Consider the following 12,605-nt stretch of genomic DNA (forward strand, 5'->3'; position numbering starts at 1 on the left):
GTGACCATGTGAAAGTGGTCTGATTTGATGAATGTGTTCACTATTCTGAGGTCTAGGATTGGTCTCAGCGTTTTGTCCTTCTTTGGTATCAGAAAGTACAGTGAGTAAACTCCTGTGTTTATTTGTGTGTTTGGCACTAATTCGATTGCATTCTTTTGCAATAGTGCCTGCACTTCTATCTCCAGGAGATTGGAATGATGTTTTGTCAAATTTTGTGCTTTTGGTGGTATGTTTGGAGGGAATTGTATAAATTCTATGCAATAACCATGTTGGATAATTGCTAGAACCCAAGTGTCTGTAGTGATTTCCTCCCATGCTTTGTAATAATGACTTATTCTTCCCCCCACTGGTGTTGTGTGGAGGGGGTGAGTGACATGTGAGTCACTGCTTAGTAGTAGGGGTTTTGGGGCTTTGAAATTTTCCTCTATTCCTAGGGAATTGCCCTCCTCTATATTGTCCCCGAAAACCTCCTCTGTACTGTCCCTGGTAACTGGACGGTGTTGCCTGTGAGGTGCTGGCTTGTGTGCTCTGACCCCGAAACCCCCCTCTAAAGGGTGTTTTACGGAATGTGCTGTAATTCCCTCTGCTCTGCGGGGAGTAGAGTGCGCCCATGGCTTTAGCAGTGTCCGTGTCTTTTTTGAGTTTCTCAATCGCTGTGTCCACTTCTGGACCGAACAGTTCTTTTTCGTTAAAAGGCATATTGAGAACTGCTTGCTGAATCTCTGGTTTAAATCCAGACGTTCGGAGCCATGCATGCCTTCTGATAGTTACAGATGTATTAATTGTCCGTGCAGCTGTATCTGCAGCGTCCATGGAGGAGCGGATTTGGTTGTTGGAAATGGTCTGTCCCTCCTCAACCACTTGTTTTGCCCTATTTTGTAGGTCCTTGGGCAGATGGTCAATGAGATGTTGCATCTCATCCCAATGGGCTCTGTCATAGCGCGCAAGTAGTGCCTGGGAGTTCGCGATGCGCCACTGGTTTGCAGCTTGTGCTGCGACTCTCTTACCAGCTGCATCGAACTTGCGGCTTTCTTTATCTGGGGGTGGTGCATCTCCAGATGTGTGGGAGTTGGCCCTTTTCCTAGCTGCTCCTACAACGACAGAGTCTGGTGGCAGCTGTGTAGTGATGAAAGCCGGGTCTGTAGGAGGCGCCTTATACTTTTTTTCCACTCTTGGTGTGATTGCCCTACTTTTGACCGGCTCCTTAAAGATTTCTTTTGCGTGCCGGAGCATACCAGGGAGCATAGGCAGGCTTTGGTAGGAGCTGTGGGTGGAGGAGAGTGTGTTGAATAAAAAGTCATCCTCGACCTGTTCTGAGTGGAGGCTTACATTGTGAAATTGAGCTGCTCTAGCCACCACTTGAGAATACGCAGTGCTGTCCTCTGGTGGAGATGGCTTCGTAGGGTATGCCTCCGGACTGTTATCTGACACTGGGGCGTCGTATAAGTCCCATGCGTCTTGATCTTGGTCACCCTGGCTCATGGTGGTGTGAGCTGGGGAATGTGATGGAGTTTGTGCTGGTGAGACTTTAATCACAGGTGGAGGAGAGGGTGGTGGGGTAACTTTTTTCACCACTTTTGTTTGTGGTGTTTGTTCAGTTTGGAACTCCAATCTTCTCTTTCTTCTAATAGGGGGAAGGGTGCTTATTTTTCCCGTCCCCTGCTGTATGAAAATACGCTTTTGCGTATGGTCTACATCAGTTGAGTGTAGTTCTTCCTCAAACCTATGCCTTTGCATTTGGGAGGTTAACAAGTGCTCTTCTGTATAAGAGCCTGAAACTGGGTCGGTTGCAGTTTGTTTTGGCACCGAAACCCTGTCTGCATCTTTTTTCGGCTCTGAGGTGACTTTTTTCTTTTTCGGGGCCGAAACCTCTCGGCGTCGATCTTCTTCGGTGCCGCTGTCTCGGCGTCGAGCCGTGTCTACACCGGTATCTCGGTGTCGATGCTTGTCTCCAGCACTTTCTCGGTCCCGAGAAGGCTGCGTGCCGGTGTCTCGACCGGAGTCGGACGATCTCGCCACTGTTTGGGCCTTTTTCGGTGCCGACGGTCGGTCACCGAATTTATGGGTCGAGCCATGGCCTGGTGGCAGTGGCGTCCCCTGGGCCTTGTAAATCTTCTTCTGAGAGGTTTTCGACGTCCTACTCACGGTTTGTGTATCGTCGAATCCTTCGGAGTCCGATTCTTGGATCGAAAAGGTTCCCTCCTCTTCTTGTTCCTCGAACTCCCGGTGGGCTGTCGGCGCGGACGCCATCTGAAGTCTTCTGGCTCGACGGTCTCGGAGAGTTTTTCGGGACCGGAACGCACGACAGGCCTCGCAGGTGTCTTCACTGTGCTCAGGTGACAGGCACAGGTTGCAGACCAAGTGTTGGTCTGTATAGGGGTATTTATTGTGGCATTTGGGACAGAAACGGAACGGGGTCCGTTCCATCGGCGTTCTTCTGCACGCGGTCGGGCCGACCAGGCCCCGACGGGGGAATCGAAAAAAAAATTACCCCGAAGGGCACCGGAGCTCTTCGATCTTAGACGCGGTGTTGAATCTAACTACGCCGATCCCGAACGCAACAATACCGACGAAAATCTTCCGAAATTAGCTATCTTTCCGTTCCGAAACTCGGAGCGACAGGAACACGTCCGAACCCGATGGCGGGAAAAAAACAATCGAAGATGGAGTCGACGCCCATGCGCAATGGAGACAAAAGGAGGAGTCACTCGGTCCCGTGACTCCAAAGACTTCTTCGAAGAAAAACAACTTGTAACACTCCGGCCCAACACCAGATGGCGAGCTATGCAAAACATGCGTATCTACAGCAACAGATGCCATCGAACATTGTATTACTGAAAATGGAAACTTAATAAAATGTTTTATTTAAAAAAAAAGAAAAGTTTGAGTTGTCCAGACAACAGTCATGACAACACATGTGGGTTCTTTAAAACCTTATTAATATTAGTAAGGTCACCTCTTTCAAATGCTGTTGAGAGGTTCAGAAGGAACTAGTAGAGAGATGCTGCCTTAATGAACCACGAGTAATGTGTTATCCAACATCAGTGGGGTAGAAGTACCCTCAAATTAAACTGTGATGCATTTTGCACTGAAATATGGAACTGAAAGCCTGTTTTGCATTTCATGCAATTTTGTGTATCTCCCTAGGTTAGGGCTTCGGAGCAACATGCCTGGGTGCAATCAATTTCTTGGCAGTAGGCTAATATGACCACCAAGTGATTTTCACATTGCCACAGTGTCCTTGGTAGATTCTGTTAAAGGATAGCTAGGCCATACTTGGTGGTCTCACATAAACACACACACCAAGACTCAGACACAAACACTCCCACATCCTTTGCAAACCACTGCTATGCTACCATTGTCTGTATCAGTGGACAAGTGAGGAAGGTTTCAGCTAATCCAATAACTAAAATTTTCACGATAATAATCAGCAATTACCTTCAGTAGCACTAGTCTGATAGAGACTAACTGCAGATTCCTCATCTTTTCAATATTCCCCAGGTGTAAGACTGGATCCATAAACTTTTAAGCAGTTCCTCACTGTGCCAGTAGTTGGCGCTGTGCAGCTCTGCCCTGGCATTCCCCGTTGGAAATGACATGGAGGGCCCATATAGGAGCCACTCCTGTGTGCTACAATTGTTGCTTTCAAGGCTGTCCGTGCCCCCAAACAGCCCCAAAATCAAATTTGATTTGACCAGTGTAAAAATTCCTAGACCTAGGGTACTATTAATAAATAGAGCCCAACTCCCAGAATGGTGAGGATGGGAGGGTCAGTGAGAAATCTGTGGATATGTAGAGTCTCCAACTGAAAGGTCATTAGTAAAGGTAAGTAACCTATTCTTCTGATAGAGACTTCTAACCGCAGACTCCTCATCCTTTCAATAGAAACCAGAGCAGTACCTATTAAGAGATGGGTCTGTGAATTGGCTCAAATAAAAACTTCTGTAGGATCGAGTTTGCGAAATGCCCCCACAGTGAATCTGGCTGTCCAAACAGTGGTGCTTTGAGAAGTTATGGAGTGACAGCCACATAGCTGCCAGGCAGATGTCCAGGACAGGAACTACGCGTGCTAATGCTTTGATAGCAGCTTTGGCCCAGCTGGATTGAGAATGCATCCCTTCTGGGTGCTGTTTTTATGCCAATGCGTAGCAGATTTGGATGCAGAGTACGACCCAGCAGGAGACGGCTATTTTCTGCATGGGGTTGCCTGTATTTGCTGCAGAGAACCCTAGAAACCGCTCATCATCCACCTGGCGTTCTCTGGTTCGGTTGATGTAAAAGCTCATTTCTCTTTTGGGGGTCGAAGCAATGGAGTCTCTCCTCCTCAGAGTAGTGATGCTGATCACAGAACACCGACACGGTGATGGTATGGCATGGAACGGCATCACAACTTTCAGCAAGAAGCATGCTTGCGTCTATGTAACCGGTTTGTCTGGGAAGAGGGTGGTCTACAGCTGAGGGAGCTTGAAGCTCACTCACTCTGCATTGCCAATGTTACGGTGATGAGGGAGTCTTGAGGGTAAGAAGCTGTAAAGGGCAGCTGTGAAGCGGCTCAAAGGGAGTACACATTAAAAATGAGAGGTCCCACTGTGTAATGACAAAGACAGAGGGAAGAAATAAAGTGTTGCAAGTATTTTGAAAAAACACAACACAACCAGTGGTTTAAATAGTGAGGGCTGGTCCGGCAACTGCAAAAGGGCCAAAAAGTACCCTTTTACAGTGCCTAAAGCAAAGCCTTGCCGGGCAAGTCAAAATAAACATCAGAATATCATATCATTTGGTCTAGAAGGGGTCAATCTAGCATGTGATGCACCAAACCACAACCTTGTCCCAACAGCAGGTGTGCACAGATTTTGTCGAGGGACACCTGGCTGCCAAGATGAGATCAACCAGGTCTGCAGGATGGTTGAAGGTGTTAAGCTGCTGCCGATCAATCTCCAAGCATTAAGGTGGAGATTGTGAAGGCCCAGGTACAAAACACAGATCAATGGCTGGGACAGCAGGTCCTCCCAGTATCAGCCTGATCGGAGGATGGATGCTCAAGGACAGGAGTTCTGGACAAGGTACTCTCAAGGCAACCAGAACGATATTGGACCAGCTGCTCCTGATCTTCAAAGCTTGGGGCACAAGAGGTATCAGCAGAGAGGCATACAGGAGGCAGAGTTCCACTCTAAATGGAATGCTTATCCGAGCGAGAGATGCCTTGGAAGCTCCAACATGCATAACTGAAGACATTGAGGGTTCTCAGCAGTGGAGAAGAGATTGAGCAAAGGTTCTACACTTGCACGTAAGAGACCTTGCGCCACCTCAAGGTGTGACTGCCACTTGTGAGCTGCTAGACGTTGGTAGCTAAGCTTGTCCTCCCTGGCATTCAAAGATCCTAACTGGTGGCTCACCACCAAGAAGACCTTGATGGTTTAGCCATTACCAGAGGCATAGTGTCTCTACTCTGCACTGCTTTTTGTAGTACCACAAGGAGGTGGTGTTGTCTATAAGCACCTGTAACTGGCTCCCCTTGATGGACAGAAGGAACGCTTCCAATGCAAAGCAGATGGCCCTCGGCTGCAGGAGGTTGATATAGAGTCAGGACTCCCCTGGACACCATAGGCATCAGATGATCCACTTCTCCAGGTGGCCATCCCAACCCAGAAGTGACAAGTTGGTCACCACTGCCTGTTATAGTTGGAAAAGGGGAGGGGTCTGGAGCCAATCAAATCTCAGTCCAGCAACTACCACTGCAGATCTTTTTCAGTCTCCTCTGAAATCTGGAAGTGGTCAGAGATCCCCTTGATGTTGGTGCTACTGAGACTTCAGATCCCACTGTAGCCTGCATATGCCACCTGGTGTGCTTGACCAGCAGAACGCAGAAGGCCATCAGTCCCAGCATCCAGAGAGTGAAACTCACCGAAATTCTGCACAGAGGATGGAAGATCAAGATCATAGCCTGAATATCCTTGATTCTCATATCCAGGGGAGAGGCCCAAAACTGAACCATGTCGAGAATGTCTCCAATGAAGCAGAGCATCTGAGGAGGAGTCAGGTGTGGTTTTGGCAGATTGATACTGAACCCCAAAGATGACAGGGGAGTACGCTGTTGTCTGGAGGTGGCTCACTGCCTGTTGCAAGCTTACTTTCTACAGCCAGTTATTGAGGTAGGGGAAGACATGGATCCCTGAACTCAAAAGATGTGCTACCACCACCGCCATTACCTTCATGAAACCTGAAAGGTACTGGGGAGACCAAACGGAAGCACAGCAAACTGGAAATGATGCATATATGGGCCCGCATGTCATTTCCGGAGCCGCACTGCAACACACTGGTGCACAGAGGTACTGTTGAAAAGTTTCTAGATTTGGTCCGACATCTGGGGAATATTCAAAAGGCGAGGAATCTGCAGTTAGACATCTCTATCAGAACAGACAGTTGGTGCTAGGCGGATTCAGTTCAAGCTATTGCTTGACAGACCAAGTCATTGTAAACAGTTAGCTATTACGTGTCAAGAAGGAAAATGGTATGACCTCTTGCCACTTACTCGTATTTCCCAAATTTAATCGGAAGAAAAACCTACCAAAAGGAAACTCAAGACAGTGTCAGAGAACAGAACTGCAGAACAGTTGCAAATTACACTACAGAACAACAGGCGAACAAAAAACCTTGAAAATGCTTGCTACACAAGAAATCCTTTTAGTAGGTTCACAACAACTCCTTGTTAACTCTCTCTATATGTGAGATAATTCACAAATACCAGACCCCAAATAAGCCAACACACACCATGAAAGGTACTGCACAAAAAAAATAACACTGTAGAAACCTTCATTTCAGTAAATTTACTAGGTTTGGCAACCAATCAACCTTCCACCAATCTCCATTAGCTTACGACTGTTAGGGTACATACACATTTGGGGCACTGACTCACAGGAGTGTTGTGTAGGGTATTAGGTCTCTGGGCAGTGAGAGATGCTGTGACTCTTTATGCTGAGTGACTCATCAACAGGACAATACAATGGTCGTCTTACATGAAGGAATTCCCATTAGAGTAGAATGGGGTTAGGCGGGAAGAGAAAGAAAGCACAGGGCAAAGTATAACACCACGTAATTCTGAAGTTGGCCACATCAAGCATAGGATGCTGCATCCACAGAGTGCATGTGAAGGATCCACCAGGATATCCCCAATGAAGAGCACAACTCGAAAGACTGTGGACTGACCTGTGGCTGGAGCGCTTGCCATTGCTGTAGACTGCCTTCCTAGACAAGAACTACTGCGCACATCACCACTGTAAAATGTAAAACTGCAGAATGTTCTATTATATGCTGATCCAAAATGTGAAAGTAATTTCAAATAAGCAATACCTAAAAGGGTTTACCCAAATATGCTCCTATAGGAAAACCTAAAAAGGATAAGCAACACTCATTTTTAGACTGTTACAAAAGAAATACTTTGTTGCATTGATTCTTTGAGGGCCATAAATACCTTGATCAAATTAAATGCAGTTTCTAAATAGATGCTTCACTCCTAACAGATAATTCGTGCACTCCTTTTGGTTTTGTGTGGGTGTGTTTGTTGGGGGAGGGGCAATAAGAAAATATGATTGAGCAACTAGGCAAACTCAGACAACTGAAAATGTAATGGGAACACGTGAGCTAGCAGTTCCCAGATACTTGTAATACCCCTGACAGCATTTAGGACATATTTAGCTATCCAGTGCCAAGAAAGAAGGAAATCTGTTTTCACAAATCATTCCAACCTCACTCCATAAGAAGCAGTTTGTGAGTTCACTAAAGTCCCTGCGTTTAACAAAAATAGAACCAAGGTTATGCGTTTTGGGGAGCCAGTCCCTTAGTCAAATTCCACAAGTGGCATGTATCTAGTTTGTCCCCAGATGGAGTCCTACTCTCTAGGGGATTTAGCATCATGAAACATTTCTGGACAGTAAACATTCTGAGGAATTCAGGGAAATATTATTTACACTAAATCCTGCACATATTTCTAACCCTTCTTGCCCTTGTTGGTACAGCACAACACATACAAATTTGTTTTTCTGCTCACTTGTGTCACAACATCTAGTAAAATCTACTAAGATTGTATGGAAACGGACACCAGCATCAATACATTTAAATAAGGGGAGTAATTCAGGGTAGAAAGAATCCTATAAACAGAAAGGAGTGATAAGGTGCAAGACAGAGGCAACCTACATTTGGGGACACAAGACATGCACTGACAAAACAAAGGCGCGATATAGAGGAGATAGAGAAGTAACCAACACTCATAAATCATAAAAAGAAAGAAACCACATGGGAGCATGGCAGTGTGAGTAAGAATCAAGCAAAAGGTCAGAGGAAGACTACCAATGCATTAAAAGTGAGGGGAAACGTACCATACTAATAATTAAGCTCCTACAATAAAAATAGAGAGAGGCGTGCATTTTAGAGCAAGGCATTTGCAGCTTTTTAGATCATGGATGAACAGAAAGCACAGGACATCGAACCAGGGAACATGTAAGGTCTAGTGAGCTACCAACAAGAGATGAGTTACGACAATGTACCATGCAAAGTGCTGATGGTCACCTGAAACACACTGATCAACTTGTTGAGATAACATTAGCGCAAAATGTGCTTTAACACTTACCCACGTGTACTGCGTGCAGTCACTATTAGTTGTAAAGCTTTTGCTTGCAATCTCATGTGGTGAATGATCGCCACTTGCCTAGTTTCCAATCCACTGTACATGAATTCCATTTTATATGTTTCATTCAGAATCTAAAAACATAAAACAACTTTTGCTCAAAGAAAATTGAAGCTGACATTTGGGACACTGGACAAGAGAGACTTTAAAACCCATTTTACGTCAAGGGTAGCGTATGTTTGTAACCACTTCTGGTCCCCCAAACTCCATAATTGACCCCCTCCCCTGCTCCTAAAAGCTCCGTTTTGCCCTATTATGTTCCCCCGGATTTTCTTAGCAGCCATCTTCTGCTCGCTAAGGCTCTGTGCTTGACCACCTACTCTTTCCCTTATAGCTCTGGGCATGGACTTTCCCTGTTTTCCAAGGCTCCATGCTTAACCCTCCTGTGTTCACAAAAGATCAGTGTTTAACATTATACTTTCTCCCAAGGCTCCTTGCTTGGGTTTCTATTCTCCAATGTTAGGCTCTTTCTTGTAGCTCCCACAACTTTTGGTGCTTGTGCACTTCTGTTTCTTAGGACTTTGTATAAGGTGGCCTTCTTCTGTCCTAATGCCAATGTTGACCAAGTTTTTTTTACTTTACCTAGACTACTACAGCTTCTCTACCAGTGCTTCAGTGCATGGCTTTTAGCGCTTTCCTCATCACATCTTGGACTCAATCATCTGCTTCTTCAAAATTATTTATAATTAGGCTGCTCCTTTAATCTTTTCCCTAGTCCCCAATTCCCCAAATTTCCTTCATCTCTGCCCATCATGTGCTCCCACTAGTTTCTAGCCCTTCAGTTTTAACAATCAGTCTGAAGAACTATCAAATCCTTAATTCATACTTCACTAACTCGTCAACATTTAAAAACTGTAGGTTTAGCAAAATGGTGGAGGAGTTTAATGCATCGCTAGAGGAGTATCACCATTAGCAGGATGCTGCCTGCTACTACGAGTCACCCCTGTTTGTATTAGCGGAGTAGCTCAAGTGGGACAGTCACCAGCAGTGCACTCCGTATTGGGCCTAAAGCACAAAGCATCAGTTATGGGCCAAGACCTATGCCTAGAAAGGGGCTCAAATGGAACGTGTTCCTGCCACCTCTCTTAGCCGGCAACAGGCACAGAACCTGCCACCTGTAGAAATCCATGAAGCATTCTGCAGCAAATGTCTACAGTTGAAGTAGACTGCTTACTCGCACATTGCATGTAAGCTGTAACACAAATTCACTTTCTTGACTGAGCTTAGGGCATGACCCATTGAAAGTGTCCTCACTGAAGTATCAAATGCAGTTGTGGGAGCCATCTCTGTGATATTTTCTCAGCTATGCGGGTAGGTCTAGCACACTGTCTCAAGTTCTGTGGATCACGTCTGGTAAATTGTGTCCAGTTTTCTAAGTCCACTTTTTGCTTCATAGCTCCTAGATTTTAAAATTTTGGAACTCAAAATAGGGCAGCTGCAACAATCAATTTTAATGCTTGATAGAGCATACGTGAAAGAGGCTGGAATCTGTTTATTTACAGACACAATTTTTAAAATTACCAGTTTTGTGCACAAAAACACAAATGGATGTTTCAAAAGAGTGGCTCTTTTATTGTTTTTCTCTTGGCATCAGTCACTCCCTCTATTGGTTTCTTCATTTTGTCCCTTCCCACATGAATGAGTGCAGGCCGCAAAATCATTGTCACTGTGAGTAACAAATAGGAAAATCTACATTACAAAATTCACTTTATAGTATTTAAAAATGTACCTGTTCATGTAAAGAATTAGTTTCAAAGTTAATATAAATTAAATATTCATTAATAATGTCCACATGAATGCATTGTCTATGAATGGACCATCATAGACTGTTTTAGGTAGACTTTCATAAAGAATTATCCTCATAAAATGTACTGCGGCTGTGCCAGACCAATTCACTTACCAATCCTGTTTTCCTTTCAGCTGGGGGTAATTGAGGATCTCTCCGGCTTAACATAAAGACAATGATGAAGGGGTAGCTACATGTGGGGTGAAATATAATATCCTAAAGATTGGTAGTCTGGTAACTGCTGCCTCCAAGATAGCAGAAGATCATTCCAGTCGCAGATGACAGCACCTCTGAGATACTGAGTACAGTACTAAGGAAGCATCTGAGGCTTCAGAATTGCAAGATAGAGCAGAGAGCCGCTGGACTCTGTATGCTGATGTTCTGTGTCACAACAACTGTGATTCAGACAGATACCAGAAAGGCCAGCAAATGTGGGTTTAACTGCACAAGAGCTGGTGTGGCCCCCATGACAGAGGAGACGCGAAGGAACTGTGCCCTGAATGGCTGAAGCATCTATTGTAGTTTCTGATCTGGACTTGGCTACAAGAAGACAACCATGTGTCACTTGCTGAGAGCTCAGGAGGACAAGCAGGAACCCAGATGGGATAAACAGGATTCCTTCCAGCCAAAAAACTGATAGAGTAAAGAGGTGGTTAAGACAGTGGTGGAGCTCTTAGAAGATGGCAATACAGAGGGGGCCTGATTTGGAACCTGGAAGATGGCTTATTTCGTCACAATGGTGACAGATGTCCCGTCCGCTGAAATTTAAATCCCATTGTTTCCAATGGGATTTAGATTTCAGCAGACAGGACATCCAATGGGCTTTAGATTTCGGCAGACGGGACCCGTCACCATTGTGATGGAATAGCCCGTCCGCCAAGTTCTAATTGGCACCCTAAATGTCCTAGTGAAGAAACAGTACAGAGTGAAGAATTGAGGTTGTATTAGCAGACAGCACTCATCTATTTTTTGCACCTAGGTTGCAAAGAATAGAGGGTGTGCAGTTCAAATAGAGTCTTTGCTACATTACTTATCCTGGTGTCATTCTACTAATGTAAATAAGGCTCGAGGCGGTAGAATAGTTAAGTAGGCTGGTGAATAACTCAGTCCTGGGTTAGCCATTTCCAGCTGAAGAGGACATAACCTGTTGCAGGTTTTGTTTGCTAGGAGGCCATTTCTTCATGATCATTCAGCACTCAATTTACTGAAAATTGTCGGGAGGCTCCCTGCATGGCCTCTGGTCCATCTGCACTGCTGGAGGCAAGATTAATGGGGATCCTAAAAATGGTGAGCTTGTCTTGAAGAAAGATGCAGAGTTAGAACACAATTTGCAAAACAGCCAGCTTCTTCTTGAGTTCTGAACAGAAGTTAAAGCCAGGAAGAAACTAAATTTACAAGGAGTTTTTGAGATTTGGCATTTTGGCATCCCTATAGATTCCTAGCAAACTAAAGCTTCTAAGTGGCAAAATGGTCTTTGTTTTTACCAGAGCTGAGACAGCCAGTCAAAAGACATTATTAAAGTCACCCGTCAACAATAAAAAGTACACTGTATTCCACCCAGCAAACTGACACCAATCAAGTCCGTTCAGAAACCATGGTCTTCCATGACTTAGGATTAAAGGACAGTAGCTGTGGTTGACCATGAGAGTACACCACATTGAAGGAAGTTATAACACCATTTATGGTTCAGTTGCCATATTTTCCCCACACTTGGTGTGAGGTCTGAAACTTGGGACAGGGTAGGACAGGCAAACCTTTTAATGAGCAGGTGTATTTTGTGTATCTAGGCTTTGAGGAGTTGTCATCAGGACCTGGCATAATTCTCTTGTATGTTGTTGTTGATGACAATAAAGATTAAAAAATGCACAGGATAGAATACTGAAGAAAAAGCACATGGTCACAGGTATTTAAGGCATCTGAATGCATAGTAAAAACTGTGCTGTGACATAACTTAAGTCTTCAAGACACTATCCTGAATACCAAAGCGCAGATCAAAAGCAACTTCAGCACAGTGTCCAAGCAGCACACTACACTTCCATCATCCAAAGGCCAAATCATTCATTTTTGTTTGGGACAGGCTACTATTTAATGTTAGTGATATAAAAATAAGACATGCGCTCATAAAAATATTAAATC

General features: G+C 44.8%; 1 protein-coding gene across 1 annotated transcript in view; it reads right to left on the bottom strand.

Moving 5' to 3' along the window:
* The window catches only part of INTS4 (integrator complex subunit 4), a 337,269-nt gene that overhangs the window by 79,885 nt on the left and 244,779 nt on the right, over nt 1–12,605 (bottom strand). The window contains exon 18 of the mRNA XM_069203922.1: nt 8,627–8,757. Coding sequence (XP_069060023.1) covers nt 8,627–8,757 — 131 coding nt within the window. The remainder of the gene's footprint in view (nt 1–8,626; nt 8,758–12,605) is intronic.

The sequence above is a fragment of the Pleurodeles waltl genome, chromosome 8, assembly GCF_031143425.1.
Source record: "Pleurodeles waltl isolate 20211129_DDA chromosome 8, aPleWal1.hap1.20221129, whole genome shotgun sequence".
Classification (NCBI taxonomy): Eukaryota; Metazoa; Chordata; class Amphibia; order Caudata; family Salamandridae; genus Pleurodeles; species Pleurodeles waltl.